We start from the raw sequence: 20,870 nt of genomic DNA, 5'->3' as shown, positions 1-20,870 counted from the left end.
GTATTAAGTAAACAAGCACTTCCACTTAATTAGCAAGTCTAAATTAATAGATACTTTAATACTGATGCAAAGTACTGTTAATACTGCCTACTCAGACAGTTTTAATGGTTTTGCGTATTTTAATATGTATTTTGTGGAAATATGTTTTAAGATGTTTATGTCAAAGAATGTTTTTAGCTGAATGTGTGTTTTACAATGTTGTAACTTGCCATAAGTCGTGAGAGAGGCGGGCAAGACGTAATATTTATTACTATTATTAATATACTCTGTTCAACTTGTTTTTGGGTTTTATTCCCCCCCCCCCATGCAAACTGTTTGAAGAGGAAATAGAATCCATTCTATACAATGTCTAGCCAAACTACGACAACTTGTTTAATTATTTCTATTCTATGCAACATTTCTCAATGCAAACAAGGATTGTAAAAGGGACCGACTTTTTCCACTAGTAAAATGACAGCAGCAAGTGTTTCCTTCCTAAAATCTAGGCAATAAAGTGAAGAGGAGCTCTACATCTACATGTCGGTGGCACCAACAGAGAATTAGATCAAGTGATTCTATTTGTGAGGAAAGGTGCCGAATCCCTTGAAATAGCACAAAAGAGCCACATGGTTGAAGTAAACTTTTGAAGGGGACAATTACATACGTAGTATGTAGAATTAAGAAAAGATAGATCTGTAGTTTTACAATTAAAGTGGTGATAAAAGAAGAATCAGACTTTAAAAAAAACCCCAAAGCATCTGTATGGAAAGATGAATGATTGAAAATCTGGCCTAACTATGGAATGGTCTATGGAAATGCCTTTTAATTTTGTTCTTATTAATGCTATTTAATATGTTTTTATTGGTCTTTTATGTTATTACTTTATATGACTGATTGATTTATACTATTTAATTGTACTGCTTAATGTATTGTATGGCACTGAAGATTTGCCTTTCCTTGTTGTAAGCCTGAGTCCCCATGGGGAGATGGGGTGAGATATAAATGATGTTTGCTGCTATTGTTGTATTTCGTAAGTTTTTAAAAAAGGAAAAATATGTCCATTGTTTTAAGATATGTATATTAAATTACATGGTACCCTAAAAAATCCAAATTAGAGTCATTATTCTGCAAGCTACCGAACATTTCGTTTAGAATAAACAAAACAATGTATAGAGTTAAATTCATTATTGACGTGTGTTGCAATTCAGTCCTTTAAAGCTTAAATGTGATGGTATTAATAATATACAACGCTAGGAGGCAGCAAAGTACCTTTCACTATTACATCCCTAGAAAATGGATATCTACAACTGAACTACACTTTACTTTAAAATGGTTCATCATCACATAAAAGCAGCGATCTATCCATTTATAAAGAGAGTAAAATATTTCTAATTTTTAAAAGATTTTGACGCTAAGCAACTTTAATTGATATTACTGAAGCACATTCAAATCTATTTTCATACAACAGAACTTGGATTAATATTCTATTTTGCAAAGCGCCATTTGTGACTTAATATAAAATCATACTTGAAATACACTTTGAGAATACAGGAAGTCCCCAAGTTATGAACAAGATAGAGTCTGCAGGTTTATTCTTAAGTTGAATTTGTATGTAAGTTGGAACAGATATATTCTTTAAGTGTGACTCCAGCCATGTATGTATATGTATACACACACACACACACGATTTGGATAGCATAGGGGAGGGTTAACACCCCTGTGGAGTTTGTGTTGCTGCCTGTGCCTCGGTTCAGAAGACTTCACCTCACTTCTGTCCCTGTGATCACTGGATTTTGAAAAAGTTGGGTTGTTGTGGAAACAAGGACTGGTGATAAAGCTTCAGTAGAGACACCTTTTCCCATGATAACTCTTTCAGAAATGAATTTTCCTTCCGAGGGCTAGATTGCTCTCACTTCCTGTTGTCTCACCCATTATTAACTATGAGTTATTTGTAAGTTGGATGTTTGTAACTTGGGGAATGCTTGTACTTAGTATCTCATGGCCACTTGATACAAATCTAAAAGGCTATGTTTCTGGTGTTATCAAAGCACCTTTGATGAAAGGACAGAATTTTCAGAAAGGAAAAAAGGTATGTATGATATATTTATAAAATTAACTTCCATTAATTAATAAAGACTGATTTAAAGTTTTGAATTCAATCAGAAACATTTATATCACTACAGAATGCAAACAAGTATATTTAAAAACACAGAGAAGTTGTCCATTAATACAATTGTAAAGTTTTTCGTTTTATGAATCTGCATCTCTTTAAAATATTTTGTATGGGCTGTCTCCTTGTTATTAGAGCCAAGGAAGTTATTAAATGGGAGGTAGTTAAACATAGTCTTCGATCTCAATTTATTGAATAAAAAAAATTGGAACAAAACTGTGGGGAAACTGGAAGTTATATCTAAATAGAAAATTCACATGGTAAGTTAGTTTTTGTTTGTTACCAAATAATGACACCATAAATAAGCAGGATGCTTATTAAAGTTTTATGTAACTTACCCCCCTCACCATCATCTGATCCCCTGAAACTAGGATCCTTTAGCATATCTAGTTCAGCAAGCATTCGCACATAAAGTGCATGTTGTTTGAATGATGGATAGAATCTTTCATCCCGCAGCATCAGGTCATATACCTTAAGGAGTAACAGTACAATATTATGTAAATTTTATCATAAATCCAATTTAACAATTTTGACAATGGTACCATTTAAGGTTTTACTGTTATAAACAGTTATGGTTTCCTAATCCTGATCTCAGCTAAAGACATGAGATCCTTGTATGGGAAATGGCACAATTAATAGGAAACCCATTTAGATTTTCATCAATGCATAATAATCAAACGATGTTTCCTTTAACAATCTTAATTTTAATACAAAATCGGCAAAACTGGTTCTTGAGAAACAACTGTCACCCTTCTTTATAAAAGTGACTGTGAATATAGCATACCTTTCTCTGAATTTCATCGAAGATTTCAGGTGTTGGATCTTCATTATTCAGTTTTTCTGCCAGCTTTGCTACTAAATTGTCATCAATATTAACTCTCGGAGATGCCTGCCATAGAGAACTAAATAAACTTGTGCACTATTTGACCTCTAAGTATAAAAAGTTATAAAACTGCACTTGAGTTCATTATTTCTCTTTCATCACTTAAAAGAAAATTGGTATTTACAAATTGAACAAAAATATGAATTGAGTATGAACACAAATATGCTTCTTTTCTGCAGATTAAAGAAAAAGTAAAGCCAAAAAACTGAAGATTTTGCCACAAATCAATCCAAATTAAACTGGACAGATAAAATCAAAAATATGAATGAAAATGAAAGTTTTCTAAAATAAAATGGAAAAAGAATAACCAGATATTTTATCATTTTGTTCTCAGCAAATCTTTTTATGCCAGAAACATCAGACTGACAATGAGCAACTTTATTCTAAGATTTCTATGCCAGCAATGATTAGGCTATGAGATATTTCTATAGCAAAAAGGAAATATGTAATATTTCTACAGAAAAAAGCCCTAACCATCTGACTCCAATTTGGTAGTTTAAATGGTTGGGCTTCTAGGAGAATATACAAGATAGGTATAATTTATACCCCGCCTTTCCCCCATCAGAACTCAAGGAGGCTAACAATCTACACTAGATAAATTTAAAAAGAGCAATACAAAAGTTAAAAAAACAACAACAATTAAATAGAACAGTGTGGTAAAAACAGAATAAAAATACAGCAAATCCACTAAAATAGCCTTTAAAACTCGTATCTCATTCCACAGCTCTTATTCAGCAGGTTAAACACTACAACATTACAAATGCCTAACCTAATAGATTCTGGATGGCTCACCTTCTCTTGTTTATAAAATTCTTCTTTTGTAACCTACAATGAAATATATACTCCTGATCCTATACAGCTTTTCTTTTAAACCCATTCATACCTTCTCTGACAAATACTGATCATAAATTCCAACTGCAGCTGTTCTTAAAAGGCCTTTGGTTTGTGCTGTCTGATGCATTCCATCTTTCTGAAGACTGAACAACACTTCCAGCTGCTTCTGCGCTGTAACCCTGTATCCTTCTACTGTCATCCAGAAAAAAAGGTGTGCTTGGCCTCCCATCTGCTGCATGTAATCTACAAAATAAAATAAATCCAATCATATTATTAGAAAAATATAAAACGGTTCGAGAGTTGTAAAAGCTGTATAAGTAAAATGGTACTGAAGCTAATTTTAAATCAGAGCTGTATTATCTATATATATAAAAGGGTGATGGAATCGCGGCTCCGAGCAAAACAACAAAAGTAAAGGCCCCCCAACCTCGAAATTTGACAACACAACCCATCATCCACGCTTTAAGGTTGAAACAACAAAAACTCCCGTCAAGAACCTCCATGGGGCCTTAAAACCCCAGCCGTCAGCCTGGCTGGAAGGCCCCATGGTGGTTGGAGGAGGAGGGGCCTCCACGCGGCGAGGCCTGTGACGCCAGCCGAACAGGAGGGCCGCGAGGCCCCAAGGTTTTTTTTTCTTTTCCTGCGTTCAGGCCTGCAGAGCCAAAGGTGTGTGTGGGGGGGGGCTTCCAGAAAGACGGGCTTCACAGGCTGGAGGGAGGCCCCCCCCAAAAAGCGGCCTCAGCCTCCCGCCAGCAGAGGGAGGCCACGAAGCCCAAAAGGTTGTTTTGTTTTTGGACTTTCAGCCCTGGAAAGCCGAAGGTCGGGGGGGGGGGGCTTCCACAAAGTCGGGCCCGCCCCCCCTCTCCCCCACGAAGACGCACCTCGGCCTCCCGCTAGCCCGACGCAGGCTGCCAGGCCCCAATGTTTGGGTTTTGGGTTTTGTTTTATTTTTGGGTTTGAGATGGAGGCCTGCAAAGACGGAGGCAGGGGTGGCTGCATGGCCGGGAAGAGCCCCCCCCCCCCCGTGTCCTGAAGACCCTAAACAGCCGGCGAGGGCCCAGGCCTGCCACATGGGCCGGGCCTGGAGAGGCAAACGGCAGCCTAAGGCCATGAAGGCCTAGGCAGGGCCACCGGGGAGCAGGGCCTTGGCTCCTTGCACCCCCCTCCCCCCCTTTCCCCCTCTTCAGAGAAGGGCCCTCCCTTCCCAGCCTCAGCCGCCTGGGCCTCTCTCCCTCCCCCAGGGATTGAAAAGAGGGGCCGCCTGCCTGGACTCTCAGGCAACAAATATAACACCTAACATTACTGTGGTGTAATAATACAGAACAATATAATCTCTAAAATCAGGACATTAAATAAAGAACAACACTCTAAAAACTCCAGAAAGGAAACAACCAGGGCCAGCTAACACCTCCCAACAAGGATTCCCCCAGGCAGGAAGAAACAATATAATCTCTAAAATCAGTACATTAAATAAAAAAACAACACTCTGAAAAGGGGAATTCCAGAAAGGAAACAACCAGGGCCAGCTAACACCTCCCAACAAGGAATCCCCCAGGCAGGAAGCAACCAGGCTTCCAAACAGCAAGGCCTACATAAGGATGTCCCTATGTAGAAAGCAGTCAGTCTTTGAAACAGCGAGGCTATTCAGTGCAATTCAAATTGGCTAAAAAGCCATTTTCCTACAGCGCAAGTACCCAGCTTTCCAAGCAGAAAACCTATTCCATTGTATTCCACCTCACCAAACAAGGATTCACATAAGCAGAAAACACCCAGACTTTAAGGCTGCAAGGCTATTCACTGCTATTCCACCTGGTCAACAAATGATTTCCCTTCAGCCACAGCAACGCGTGGCAGGGCACAGCTAGTAATCTATAAATTACTCATGTGTGAGATACAGGAATGTAGCAAAGTTATAAAGTTTTAAATGTATAATTGAGACAATTTTGAACAGTAGCAAACAAACAGTAATTCATGTACTAAAAATTGTCATGGTGATCTGAAAGTCTAATAAGAGATGTTACTTTTTAACTGGAAGAATGTACAGAAAAAATGTCTGAGACTATTAAATATGAAACATTCCCAGAAGTACATGCTGTCATTTGGTTAAAAGTTTTATCAAAACCATGCAGTGCAAAGAGTCGGAAACGCTAATTTGTTCCAAGTCAAGGAAACTGGATCCTAAATACAGAACTTGTGATGTTAAGGTAAAGAAGATTCATTACACATGATAATATCAAGCTCATGGGAGTATAGAGGAAGCTGGCAGATACTGATATAGTCTGGATACTATACCATCATTTATAATATGGTAAAAAAATGATTGTTTTAGCAAGTTTCCAGATGAGGCTTGCTCTGTGGTATGAATAAACAGGCAATTGTGTTGCTACTTGGCCTTGTAGAACTTGCATTTGCTGTTTTCTTAACTTTCTCTCCCAACAAATATCATACTTGCTACTATAACTGTGGTGCTCTGACTTGGCAGAAGTTAAATATAGCACTATTTTACAAGAGAGAGGAAGTTGGACTCAAAGGGAACACTAAAGATCTACCTGACAAGTGTTCTCCTCAAGATTCAGGATATTTGGGGAGCTTTTATAGGAATCAGAAGGGGGTGGAATGTTGAAGTTATGCATTCTTTTGGTATAAAATGCAATTTTCCAAACCCTGCACCAACATGATTGGATACATTTTGACAGTTTTGATCTGTACAGAATATTCAACTCCTAACAATGTGCTTCCACCTATAACTCATTTTTCATACTTTTTTCTTCTTTTTTTCTTTTTTTTTGGATTTGGTACCTTTTGGAAACAAGATCCACCTTTATACTTCTGCAGCTACATGGACTCCTGCGTGCTTTAAAAAATTGGCAAGAGAGTTTATGTTGAATCAAGCCTTATTTCCAAATTTTGGGCAATCCAGTGTTTCTCAGTCGTTTTAAGGTAAAGGAAAGAATACACATAATAAGACCATAATAAACTTAACTTACAGTAAATTTTAGATTTTTCATGTAGCAATAGTTTATGTAGCTCTTAACCACCAACAGATCAGAATTTTAAAAATTAATGGAGCCACTGCTGACACGATTAAGTCAGAATTATACAATATGGGAAGTGGAAATGTATGGCCCTGCTTTCTTCTTCTTCTTGGGAGTTTTTGGGTGAAACAGGGCTTAACAGCTCTATTATACTGATATCTGTATTAATGGTGTTTTAAATACCATACCAACTAAATCACAATAAACCCACAACATTTCTAACTTGTAAAACAATTCCAGATTAGAATAATGAAGATAAGTGACTGAATTATCCATGGAAACTCCTTTCCCTAAATTCTTCTACCCTCTTAAACAATCTTGGGGTTGTTGACGGCTGCAATCTAGCCTCTTGAACTTTCTGGTAAGGAAGGCTAAGACTTGCTCTGTCCTGCTGTCTTTCTATAGCAGGCAAAGACCTTTTAATACAGTGAGGAATTTGGGAACAGCATGTGGCAGAAAGACATTTAAATGGATGGGTACTGCATGTTTTTTTCATTGTTCTGTTTTTAAACTGCGGCTTCAATTAAAATGCCTTTATTTGTTTTATGTAATTGTACTATTTTATTATTAACTACTTTGAACCCTGTTCATGGGAGTAAACGAAGTAAAAGCAGATTTGTTGTTACTCAGCCTTGTGGAAAGCACATTATTTACTCTTCAAATACATGAATTGTGTTGAGTTAGACAAAATCCTAAATAATTTCTCTTTTTCTCTTTTGAATTCATGAATATGTATAGTATCTCAAGAAACTCCACATATGAAATTGTTTCTTAGAATACATTCATCAATTAAAGATAGGATAAAATACGAAACACACAAAAACAGCATTTGTATTTATTGCGCTCTTACCCATAAAAAATTGTAGTGCAACATTATTTACTAGAATGATGTCCAGAGGGACTGTGCAAAGTTTTCCAAAGTTTGCAGCCAGTTTCACAGCATCTATTTCCTGGATGAAGACAATAGTACAGATACATAACCCCAACAGGAACATGATTTTAGCAGCAACATTTTCACAAGTACAAGTGATCTATATCATAACTAAACTGTCAAAAATGCTTCTTGCCAAAAGATTTTAAGTAAAATGGGGAAACCAAATCAGACTATGTAGTTTTCTGTGTTTATGGATGCAAATATTTTTTTTCCTGTTCTCATATTTGAGAACAAAAAAACAGCATGTTTTTCTCTTTTTCAAAGAGCAAGGCATTTCATGTTGGTTTTGGGGTGATTCTGCAATAGCAAAAATGATTTTTGCATAAATAGCATCAACTGAACAAATTTCACAGCTAAACTATTAAGCAAGGACATTTGAAAATCGCAAGTACTGGATGGACTGACTACATCTTTTTTATAAATCAAAAAGCTTGCTATATACATGCTTTGCTTTGCAAAGGAAAAAAACACTAGTTCTGCCTTAAAAGATTCTGCATAAATTGCAGAAATTTTAATAAAAGGGAGTCTGTCCTCACATTTCTGATCTGGAAATAAGAAATTGAATGACAAGTAATCTCTGACTATAAACATTACATTGTCAAGAATTTTGGAAGATTTCTCCCCCCCCCCCCCCCCAATCATATAATACACTTTCCTCTTGGATAGCAATATTAACCAATGGATTTAGTTCATTGTGGAAGTCATTAAGACTCAAGAATGCCAGAAAATACAGAAAGAATGGCTCAGCCCTGATACAATATTAGACTGCTATATAACAAATTATATATTAGTATAAGAAAATATTTCATATGGAGTTTCATAGTTATATGCATACTTATATAATTAGTATATATACACTAAGCCTGAGTTAACTAGGATGCAATACATTATATTTCCCATTAAGTGATGTATACAATACTGTATATTGTTACAGATAAGCCTAAATATATTTTTAGTTCCAACACGTTCCAGTTGAGAAATCACTTACTTTTCCTGACTGCAGCCTCAGTATTCTTGAATCACATACTTTCTTCACAAATAATAAGCTATTTATTTGATTTTTAATAGTGTTGATATCTGGAAAAAGAAAAAAACCCACTAAAATGTGATACCAGAAAAGACAGGAAAAATTCAATTAGATTTCTGGAGTGCTGCAAAGTATTAATTATGGAAAAAAGGAACACCATCAGACATTGAAAAATGAATTGTATTGTTGTTGACCTGCCTTCAGGTCAAGCTCAAACCATAGTGACTCTATGAACAAGATATATCCAAGACGCCCTTGCCCTCAACAACCTTGATCAAGTCTTGCAGCAGACTGTTTTCAGGTAATCAATCTGAGATCACAGAAGGACATATGTTTGAAAGGTTTTTTCAGTAACTGAGATGACCAGCTCAAGGCTCCTGTGAGATATAGATCCAATCATAGGTTGGTGTAGATTTTTATACACCCTTCGAAAACAAGGCTTGCAAATTTTGGAAATACCAGGAGGATGCCGACAGATAACACTCAATCAAAATCTGTTTGATAAAGAAGCTACAAAGTGCAGCCTGTGGCTGACAGAGTGGCAGTTGCTGAGATACCTTGAGGGACCACAAACTTAAGACAATCTGTTTCACTTATAAGAGTATAAACATTGAGAGGAAGGTTTATGCATTGCTTCAAACAAAAGCCTGGCAGAATCATTTGGAGACATAATAGGAAGATCCTCCACGCAAGCAGCTCGAGAAGTTCATGCCCTTGCCTTGTGAATGGTGAAAAAATCAGGGTGAAGTGGCAGCTGCAGGATTCTCCTTGAGATAGGTGGATCATAGTGGTGAGCCAAGACAGTCTAGTCACAGAGTGATCAGAATGCATCTCATTCTGTCCTGATGAATTTCAGTGATCACACTTATGACAAGGGGAATTGGCAGAAAAGCATACAAAACAAACCCTCCCCAACAGAAAATGAACACATTGCTAAGCAATTCCATTGCTAAGCAATTCCGTTTTTTCACAGTGTTCCCAATGGCAAGGGTGTCATAAAATTCCATATCTTCTAAACAGTTCATGCATTCTTTTATGAGACTGTTGCAAATTTTGTTATTGAGATTAGTAACTTTTAAGTATGCTTTCCTTTTTATCTGTGACTTCTTGTTTTTGATGTGATTTTGTTTTTGTATGCCAATAAAGGCTGTATATGTATGTATTGGCTGGAGTTAAACTTTAAAAATCTACCTGATCCAACTTACAAATTCAACATAAGAACAAACCTACAGAACATATCTTGTTCATAAATTAGGGACTACCTGTACCCCTAATGTACAGGTACCTGTACCTGTACCATGCCGGCCACATGACCTTGGAGGTGTCTACGGACAACGCCGGCTCTTCGGCTTAGAAATGGAGATGAGCACCAACCCCCAGAGTCAGACATGACTGCACTTAACGTCAGTGGAAACCTTTACCTTTTTTTTTTGTACCCCTATACATCCAATTGTTTCTTGAGATCTAGACAAAACAGGGCAAAACAACTTCCTAATGCTAGTAAAAAGACTCTTCCACAATGGGCTCTGGAATAGATCTTTCACAGCTTGTTCTAGGATGTCACAAAGTGTATGAATAATGTGACCCACTTCCTGAAGAAATAAGCAAGGCTGTAGTCAAATTGCACCATTGCCTTGTACAGCAAAGCTCTTGGAGGCTTATCTCCCTACCCATTGCTACACAGATGAAGAGCATTGCAAACATAGTGTGCTGTTACAAGCACGAAGTGCCTGTAACACAGCAGGAAAGCTCGCTCAGTTACTTATCCCGAGGCTTGACAATGGGGACTGGGGAGAAGTGGCACCAACAGCAGCAACAACAACAGGTGAAAAAGAGGATGCAGAGAAGATGTGGCCCTGAGGTTGCAAGACGTGAGCAAAGCTGTTGAGGACAAGTTGACTTGAAGGTTTCCTATACTGAGAGTCATCGTAAGTCCAAATAAATAACAAATCTCTAGGCACCATTTGGGAAAACCCCAACTTTTTTTGCAGGAGTGGGATTGCAGCCCCCAAACTTTTCCTAGCCTCCCAACTGCCCACCTCTGTTCTAAACACTAAACAAATGACGGTATAATAACAATTAAAACATGAAAATGCAAGTACCAACCATCTCCAGCTGTATCCAAGGATCGAAGATACTGCAATTCTTCTGCGGCTTTATCTCTTACTGCTTCCAACTCCCCTATTTTGTCACTTACTTTAACAATGTTCATAAAGGCCTCATAGTTGCAAATTGAATCACGAATCTATAATATGTGAGAAAGAGACAATGTTAAGAAAAATTATCTTATGTTTTCCAAACAGACATGCTTTTGATATACAAGCATGTAAGTTTTGCAAGAACAACATTTTATTTGTCAATCAATTGTTTTTAACTATTAACTTCCTTGCAGAATCAGACTTAACTATTTTCCTGCTATCAACGGCAAAGACAATAAAAATGGCAAAGACAATAAAAATGTATGTGTCCTATTACTGGAAAAATATATAATATACATTCCTAAAGATAGCTAACAAAAGTACTGGAATCCACGTCAACAGGAACTTGGAATACATTCAGCAAACCTCTTATCTTTCTTTTTAGGCCAGCAGTGTTCTAACAGTATGAGGCACTCAAGAAACATTGAAAGTCTTATGAAACCAATAGCCTGGTAAACCATAGCACAAAAAGCTAAATGTACAAAAAAGGAAAACACTGATCTAACCTATGGTAAGTTCACGTTCAGTAGCAAAATGTGAACATTCTGAGATGTGTTGCTTTTCTCTCTGGCCCAACAGGCAGGGATAGTACAGACCTTTGAGAAGCACCTTTTAGTGCGTGGTTCTCAACCTGGGGTCCCCAGATGTTTTTGGCTTTCAACTCCCAGAAATCTCAACACCTGGTAAACTGGCTGGGATTCCTGGGAATTGTAGGCCAAAAACATCTGGGGACCCCAGACTGAGAACCATAGAATAAATTATCTTTTCAATTATACTAAAATATGAATGAACTATTTTCTTATCAAGGTCTCTGTCATGTAGGAATACATAACCAAAGCATTCAAAGTATACTGAAAAAGGTGAGAATATGAGACTCACAAACATTTTCAACCCCCCCCCCTCCCCAAGTTTACCACACTTACCATCCATATGAAATACTGATTAATATAATCAGGATCACTGAGCTGATTTATTAATGGAAGAAGAATTCCTTGAGAAAGGATTTCCTGAAAGAAAAGGGATATTGAGGTCTCATCTACAAGTCAGATAAAGAATGTCGTTATCTTAAAATTTACCCAAGCTGATTTTCATAAGGATGAAAATGGCTGCTTGAGTCCTACATTACTGCCTGTAGAACAATTATTCCAAAGGTTCAATTAAAACATGTCTACCTTGTTTGCAGACTGTAACAAAAGTTGTGCTATACTGAAGTAATTTTAACATATTTGTTTCATTTTAGTAATTGTGATTAAATTTATTGGTAAGACCAAGGATTATGGGATTTGCAGTACACATTGTCTCCGACAGATCACTGTTACTCTAACTAATGACGGATCAGGACCAAACTTCAAACTCATACCCCCTATGACCCACTTTACGGCCTAGTGCCATTTGAGGGAGGATGGGCCACGGATGATGGGATTTGCAGTACTTTCCAATGCTTCAACTCCCCCAGACTACTGTGACACCCACCAGTGACAAAACTGGACCAAACTTGGCACACAGAACCCCAATGTCCCCTTTACATACTGGTGCAGATTGGGGGAGGACATATCTAGGATGATAGGACTTACAGTACCTTCACTCACTTCCTGAGAACACTACAATTGACACGAATTACAGATTTGGACCAAACTTGGCACACATGGCCCACTCTACATCCTGTCGTTGTTTGGAGGAGGATGGACCATGGACGATGGGACTTACATATGGGAGATGTCGTTCACCCACACCCACTGAATCCAGCTGACACTGGATCTAGGCTAAACTTGGAACACAGGCAAACAGTGCCTTTCTCAAATGACCCGGGCACCCACGGGTCCCCAAGCTGGTAATGTATAAATATTAAAATAAATATCGTGTCCCTACTTTGCAGATTTATACTTATTGCGGGTGGTCCTGGAACCTAACCCCAGCAATAAGTGAGGGAACACTGTATTGCTATGGAAGAATAAAAAAATTAATTTACCCTGACAAAATATCTCATGATCTTGTTCTGGAAGTCTCCAGGAGGTAGCAATAAATACAGTAAAACTTCACACAGATCCCTTAGGAATCCTAAAGACAGAAGATAAAAAAGAAAATGTATAAATTAATCTATGATACTGGTGAACATATTCTTTATCTTTCAAAGAATAATGAATTACCTATTTTGCAACTATTGCCACATAAATTTGGGGGGAAATGGCAAAACTCAAAAGATCAAACAACAACAACAACAACAATAACAACAACAACTTTATTTATATCCCACCCTCTCTCCCCATAATACAAAATACAGCTCATAATACAAAAACAATATACATAATGTCAAACAAAAGGGTGTAAATCAAAAACAAAACACAACAAATTAAGAATAAAAAAAATAAATGTAGTTAAACATAGTTAAAACAGCTTGTGGTCGTTATAATGATATCTTCTAAAACTACAAGCTCATCTCGAAATATAATATTATAGTGTAGTATGTATTGTGCAATCTCAGCTTCCATTTTAGAACAATAGAAAGGAGATTACCTTCCTTTAACAAACGTCAATGCTGACTCTATGGTGTACAAGCCAATCTCATTATAACTGAACACTGAAGTAACAACTGTCTATCCAGAAATACCAGTTTACTTCCAGGAGACTACTGGTTGGCATAATTTATTCACACCATATCTTTAAAATGCAAATAAAAAACACCTTCTTCATCTTTGGGAGATGTGCAGACTAGATCACGACATATTTTCTCTTCCATTTCAACTTCAACTTCAAAAAATGTATCTACAAGATCTTCTGCTCCATCTAAAGAGACATTGAGAATTTTACTGGTTCTGAAAACACAGGCTGAAGTATTTTGGTCTGCATTTATCCCTAGGAAATTCCAACTGATACATTAATATTTCTTTTCCACATTAACACCTATGTGAATTGTTACCATTTGCAAATTTCTCCTGCATCACAAATGACATTTTTTCCTCCCACACTTGCCAAGATATGCACTTCTCAGAAAACTCTTTGTAAGTATACTTTTTACACTTTCATTACAGTAAAACAATTTTCAAGGCAGAGACAAGGATATCTGTTATTTGCGCGTAGCGCACAAAGCAAATAGTAATCATTATTAACTGCTGTTGTTTAAATTAGGAGTATAACAGGAAGTCATTCTTCTTCCAACTGTTATTTGTTAGGTCTTATGAAAATATTCCAGTTTAAATAATGCAGAATTTCCAAATTATCCATTTAAGAGATTACAGCAACTGCCCTTACTCCATCAACAATCAACATTTTAATTCAGTTCATTACGAAAATTAACAGAACATTTTTAAAAAATTAATTATTACCTTTATCCTGTTCTTCTTTTTCAGTTATCCTTTGCTGAGCTTTCCTGAAAACTCTAAGGTGAGTGGCAAAGTCATCTACAAGTCGGGTAGTAAAATATGGCTGCCAATCTATTTCTTTTGATCTTTTGTAAGGAGAAATAAAACATTGACAAAAAGTTTAAAAAGCAGGATTAGGGTACATGAACAAATTTCCTCAGAGTAAATTTAGCAATGTTTAGTAGAAAGTTTTTTAAGATCACTTTTATTTTTGAGGATACTCTTTAAAAATAGCGAATTGGTTTAGCAAAAAGTAATAATAAATTATTATCAGTTCTTAATAAATTATACAGCCAGAAGCAACAAGTTTCACTTCCAGTACATCAGTGGCAGATATTTAATTAGAACAACTAGGTGGCAATCTTATATAAAATGTTTGCTCACTTCATGAAGAAGATACCACAAAATAAAGCTATTTCAATGGGGAAAAGCAGAAGCTGTTTCTCCTAATTATCATACACTTCAGTACTAAGCCTAACTGAAATGAACTTGAAAACACAATTTTTAAAGTGACTGCTGAGATGAGCTTCCTGTTTATTTAAATGCAGTTATAGTAATTTTTATAATTATAAAATTTATAATTATAGTTATAAGCAAAACATGGCCCATGGGCCACAAGCTATCTTCATGATCCTTCAGGTGAAAAATAGGCATTTTTAGTCAGTATGATGCAGTTCTGTCATGTCTTATGTATTACATTTTATTTATCATATGTATATTGTAATCCTGAGGGCAAATTAACATTTTGTAAACTTCTCAGAGTGCCTTTGTGGCTGATGAGCGAGATAAAAATTATCTAAATCAATAAATAAAATTTGCACTCCTTGTAATATATTCAGAGAACCTAGTTGAGCCTGAAAGCCAGGTATTACAACTAAGTTTAAAAAAAAACCACTGTCATAAAATATATGGCTTTTTAGGAAATCCAAAATCTGAAAGTTTCCCAAATCCTAACTATTTTGTCATTTCCACATTTGAGAAGAAAGAACTGGTTATCTTGTGCCCTTTGAGCTTTTTCCCAAGGAGCTCTTGCTTTGTGTAAATCAAAGAATAGGACCCGGTGAAAATTTTGGAAATAGTGGAATGAGCTGTCCCCTGTGAAAATTTTGGAAATAGTGGAATGAGCTATTTGTGAAAAAGATCGCAGGTACTTGAAGCTTATTTTCACTTATTGACTATGTATATGCAAACACAGGTATTCCAAAAACCGAAAAAATCTGAAATCCAAAAAATCTCTGGTCCCAAGCATTTCAGACAAAGGAGACTCAGCCTGTACTTTGTTTGCCATTCTTTAAAGAGCATCCCTAGACAAGATTTTATCTCTCTTGTAAACTACTGAATAGTTATAAGGAAAACTTTGCAGATACATTTTTAATTGTTCATAAATATCATTCTTACCTAGAAGAAAACTGAATTAGTGCATTTTGCAGAGCTTGCCTGATTTCAAGAAGAAAAGATTCATCATCACTTAGTGTATAATACCAATACTGGACATAGTCACGCAGAGAAAACTGGATAACCTAAAAGTATATCAAAATATATAAACAAAATATTAAAATATAAATAAAGCAAATCGTTTTAAGAAATATTTTCCAAAAATCAATTGTAATCAAAACTTGTAAAGGCTGAAAGAACATAAAAGTAAAATTTAGGCATAGAACAGCTTTAGCTTACAGTTCCTTATCTTCTGTACTCGACAATTGTAAATTCTAGACTTTATCTGCTGTGAGCAAATGTTTTCCTGCTAGAGGAATTATGAAGGATACAATATTTAGTCCTCCCCCATTTCCAAAACCTTTCTAGAATGTTAGGACAGTAAAAGTAACATCAATGGGGGCCACAGCAAATAAAATAGGCAATTAAAAATTACCTTCTCTTGCTTTTTGCCAGTGGGAACAGACAAATAGGAACTTAAACAAGAGGGGTCCTTCTGGTGGAAACCAAATTTGGACCCAATTGAAAGGCTATTAATTGCATACAGTGGTAGTCCTCAGGTTACAAACAATATAGATAAGTTGGAGCAGGAATCCTTTTTGAGTAAAATGGCAGCCAATTTTTAAAGTTTTGGATGGCATAGGGAAGGGTTTAACACCCCTGTAACGTTTGTTTGGCTGTGTCCCTGTTCGTAAGATTTCACTTCACTTTCTGTCCCTGTGACAATTGGATATTGAAAAATTTGTGTTGGTGGTAAAGTTTCAGTGGAGACACCTTTTTTCTATGATAACTCTTACAGGGGTGAATTTCCCTTTGTAGTGGTAGATTTCTTCTCACTTCCTGTTTCACCCCTGTTTGTAACTAGGAGTCATATGCAAGTAGTATGTTTGTAATTCAGGAATAGTCTGTACGGGTTTCTAAATCAGATATAGGTATATAAGTTATTGTATATAACAAGACAAGTTCCATGCAATCCCATTTAATTTAAGCTGTATTTGATGAGTTTTGGACAAATTTGATAGTGATATAAGTCAATTCCTTAAAATCATAGTTTACTGTATACTTACATTACACCAATCCTGAAGACTGTCTTACCGATAAATAAGAGCCTCTGGCATCTCAGAGGCATCAGAAATAAAGCAAGAGCCAGTATAAATAAATACAGTACATCTGATTGTAGTTTCCAAACTTACACGGAGACAGTGAACATCAGTCACAGTTAGCTGTGACGTGAACATGCCAGTTTTTCCAAATCTTTCAGTTTATCCATGAGACTGTTTTGTTTTTGATCTTAAGTCCACAAATCTTAGAATTAAGTTGTTATATAAGTGGTTAAGCAATTTATTAACAACAACAGCAATCTTTCTATATTTCGTAACAGCACAAAAATGTTAGCTCCAAGATTTTAGAACAAAACAGTAAATAGAATTTAAACCTCCGGATAACTAAGCTAATCTCAGTATTTATCTGGGAATGAATTCACGATATGAAACAGACCTTATAAATTATACTGGAGCTTCGCCAGAGGCGAGCATACAAATCCTAAAAGGTGCTTAGAACAAAAAGGACATATTTTCCTTTAATAAAAGTGCAGCCTCCAGGTAGTGCAGGAATATCTGAATTCAAACAATATCAAAGCATTACACGATATTACAAGAATAAATCAATAGTATCTTTTGAAGTCATGTGTTCCTCACTTTCCTAATCTCTTAACAATCTACAATTAAATTCTACACAAAGAGAAACAGAATTTGCAGCATACAGGATATAACCAACAGAATACAGCAGAAGCAAATACTACATTGTACTTCTTGGGATATCTTTGCATTATCTTTCAATTACTGAAATAGTTAACATAGTGCTAAATCTTATACAAATCTTACCTACATCTGAGCCACTGAAATAAGTGGAACTTGTTATCCATAATAATTTCAATGGGTTCACTCAAAATATGACTAACGTTGGACTTAGCTGAAAAAACATGGAGCAGTTGAATCTTGGGTTTAAACGCCTGCAGATTTTGTTTCTCTCCTAATGGTATGTTTCCTTAAGGATCAATCACAATTGTCTTTTCAAAGTGTGACTTTATGATGAATCTGTAACTTTCACTTTTCAAGTTCCTCAAGCGAGTGTAAAAACAAAAGGCAGAAATAGCAATGTGTGCAGAAAGGCAGCAGGCAGAAACTGTAATGTATATAAACTGAGGAAACAGCAGTTCTGTGCTACATTTTGGTTGCTGGTCAGTGACATCTGTTTCCGGTTATTTGCTTCAACCAAGCCTGTAGCCAAGATCATAAGACAAAAAACTAAACACTGCCTTACCCTTACCCTTTAAACCAAAGGCATTCAAGTCTAGCCGAAAACTGAAAATAATTCAGAAACCAACTTTAGCAAGGATATGTGCTTTGTGTTGAAAAAGTACATGAGACTGGCAACATAGGAGTTATCTGAGATATAGCAGAGTGCTACAAATGTGAGCAGAGAAGGGAAGTTCATGAAGAAAAGTAATTCTCTATTATAAGGCAAATGTGGCTCAAGGAAGAGGGAAATATATTATGTTTGGTTTGTCAAAGATATCTGTTGGGCAGCCTAATCCACAACCCTAAAGAACATAAAAATGTGAAAAAGATCACATTCAAATAATTAGTACAGCCCAGTTTAGTTATTGTTTAAATCCCATGAGAAAGATGAGTGGAAGTATGTGAACACTTCAGGTAAACCAGGCTGTAAATTCTGCAATATTTACATCTAGATTTTAAATGTGCAATATATGAGTAATGGAGATCACAAAATATCAGAGCAATAATGTATTTCAAACAATTCTACTTTTGAACTCACTTGCTGAAGAGGTTCATCGATTATATAGGCACCAGTTAGCCTCCTATCAATCTTAATAGGCTTGCTTTCCTGTTTCATTTCTTCTATGCACTTAGGAAGAGATTAGATATGATTAGTTAACACACTCACAAATTAATGAACAGAAATTAAAAATCTGTTCTATCTCTGTGCTTTATAATGTGAAAAATGATTCACCTATCCCCCCTTTTCAGAGCTAAATTGTTTTCCTTATCAGCAGCTCCTTGTGAAGATCACAATATTTAAAACATCTTACGATGTGGCAAAGGGAGTGGGGTATACTGCAAGGAATATATCACAATTCTACTGTCAAAAGACTAGGTTTGCACCATCCATAGCCATGTTCTCTACCTTAAAATGTGCAACAGTGGTTTGTTTTCACAGCTATAGTGAGATCCAAACAGCCAAGTGTTTGTAAACACATTTTAACCAAGCTTTTCAAAGAAGATCCAATATATTTAACTTTCACATAAGTCAGTGTCTGTCTAGTGGTTTTACAAATCAGTGCTCGCGCTATCTCTGCAGCTTTGGAGTGGTAAAGCAAAGAACTATTACATAACTGAAGCAAAGGATGTACCCAGTGTTCATATTAACACTAGAGATATGCAACTTCGTTAATTTGAATAAGTAGAATGCAAAAATGAAAAAAATATCTAGAAGTTCATTTTGATGTATTTGCAGTATTTGCAGAATACAAACAAAGATGTATCAAAACTCAATCTAGACTGTATTTGAAACTCACAAATGTACTTTACGTATTTTGGATATGTTTTTTTTTTTTTCAATTTTAGAGATCCTCAGCTAAGGACTGTGGGAAGGGAGCAGTTCTTCTACAATGTAGTGTAAAACACATTGACTTGATGCTAATGTGCCAAAATATTCCACTTATGGAAGTTATGTTCCATCAAACATGCAACATGGGAGAAAGAGATATCCCCAACCCAGAAACACAAATTTACATGCCATAATCCCAATCCTGATCTCTCTCTCATCTGGTTATCTGCAATCATGAAACTCAAATAACTGCCTTTTCTGAAAGGAGAAAAGTAGCACTACTTGCAATGGCAAATCATAATCTCTTACAGTGATTAGTCATTTCATATAATTCATCATGAATTACAACATTATATAGTCACATAAAGCAGTATTTAACCACATATTGTTATTTCCAATTCAATTATATGAGTGAGGTCCCTTATATAGCCAAATCAGTAACACCTTTTTACAAGAGAGAAGCAGCAGTAAGCCACTGGTAACTTCTTTACTAAAGTCTATAAAGGTACAAAAACTTTAGGGAGGGAACTGTGAAGAAAAATAGGAAGTAAAAGAAGAGCATTACAGAATATTCACTGACTGCTGAACAAAGGGAAAAGTAATCTGAAAAGTAGGAAGGAAAAAATGAAATGGGTAGAAAAATAAATGGGAACAGACGCAAACATTGTAAAATGACAGGGAAAAATATCTCCAGGTCTAGACAGTCTATTTGAAAATGTTGATAGCCCATGGAAAGGTCTTTCACTCCTTAATTCAATGGAAAAAATAGACACAGATAATTCTCACTCAAAGTCATGTTCCTTACCTTAGTAATTCCAAATGATGTAGGAGGAAGAAAGGAGTGTTCACACAGTTCGAGGTACTTCTCTGAATTTGTTTTTCCAAATAAGAGTGTTACCACAAAACCCCTATAAGAATGATACGACTGCATTTTAAATTTTAACCATTAAAACTTGAATGCAAGTGCTAATTCTGAGAAAATCATCCAATCAAATGGATCCATATCCATAAGTGCTGAAATATTATAATTTATTGAATTATAATTATGATTTATCGAATCCAGGGAGATCACGGATGAGCTCCCTCTATCAGCTTCAGATCGTCATGCAGGGACAAGAGAGAAGGCTCCCACAAGGATGGCAAAACATGAAAACATCTGGGCATCCTCTGGGCAACATCCTTGCAGGAAGTCAATTCTCTCACACCAGAAGCAACTTGCAGTTTCTCAAATCACTCCTGACACACACACAAAATGGATTTAGAAACTAAATATAGGCTGAGACAATTTAATGTTCTAAATAACAATAATATTCTTATATTGTTTCCCATTATTGTGGGATATCCTGGGTTATATGGCTGTGTGTAAGGGCCCTTAGATAGCTGTCTT

The 20,870-nt window shown here is 36.2% G+C and overlaps 1 protein-coding gene across 4 annotated transcripts in view; it reads right to left on the bottom strand.

Moving 5' to 3' along the window:
• snx13 (sorting nexin 13) overlaps positions 1 to 20,870 on the bottom strand; it is a 79,489-nt gene that overhangs the window by 20,493 nt on the left and 38,126 nt on the right. For all 4 annotated transcript variants that reach the window (XM_016994359.2, XM_008112618.2, XM_008112621.2 and 1 more), the window contains exons 3-15: positions 20,289 to 20,391; positions 18,692 to 18,781; positions 15,818 to 15,939; positions 14,384 to 14,505; positions 13,743 to 13,844; positions 13,030 to 13,118; positions 11,984 to 12,067; positions 10,969 to 11,107; positions 8,824 to 8,912; positions 7,752 to 7,851; positions 3,916 to 4,109; positions 2,934 to 3,038; positions 2,488 to 2,620 (exon numbers count right to left, since the gene is read on the bottom strand). In XM_016994359.2, coding sequence (XP_016849848.1) covers positions 2,488 to 2,620; positions 2,934 to 3,038; positions 3,916 to 4,109; positions 7,752 to 7,851; positions 8,824 to 8,912; positions 10,969 to 11,107; positions 11,984 to 12,067; positions 13,030 to 13,118; positions 13,743 to 13,844; positions 14,384 to 14,505; positions 15,818 to 15,939; positions 18,692 to 18,781; positions 20,289 to 20,391 — 1,472 coding nt within the window. The remainder of the gene's footprint in view (positions 1 to 2,487; positions 2,621 to 2,933; positions 3,039 to 3,915; positions 4,110 to 7,751; positions 7,852 to 8,823; positions 8,913 to 10,968; positions 11,108 to 11,983; positions 12,068 to 13,029; positions 13,119 to 13,742; positions 13,845 to 14,383; positions 14,506 to 15,817; positions 15,940 to 18,691; positions 18,782 to 20,288; positions 20,392 to 20,870) is intronic.

This window comes from Anolis carolinensis, chromosome 6, assembly GCF_035594765.1.
Source record: "Anolis carolinensis isolate JA03-04 chromosome 6, rAnoCar3.1.pri, whole genome shotgun sequence".
NCBI classification, from domain to species: Eukaryota; Metazoa; Chordata; class Lepidosauria; order Squamata; family Dactyloidae; genus Anolis; species Anolis carolinensis.
Note: the sequence above shows the minus strand (reverse complement) of the source record. Positions and strands in the feature narration are given on the sequence as shown.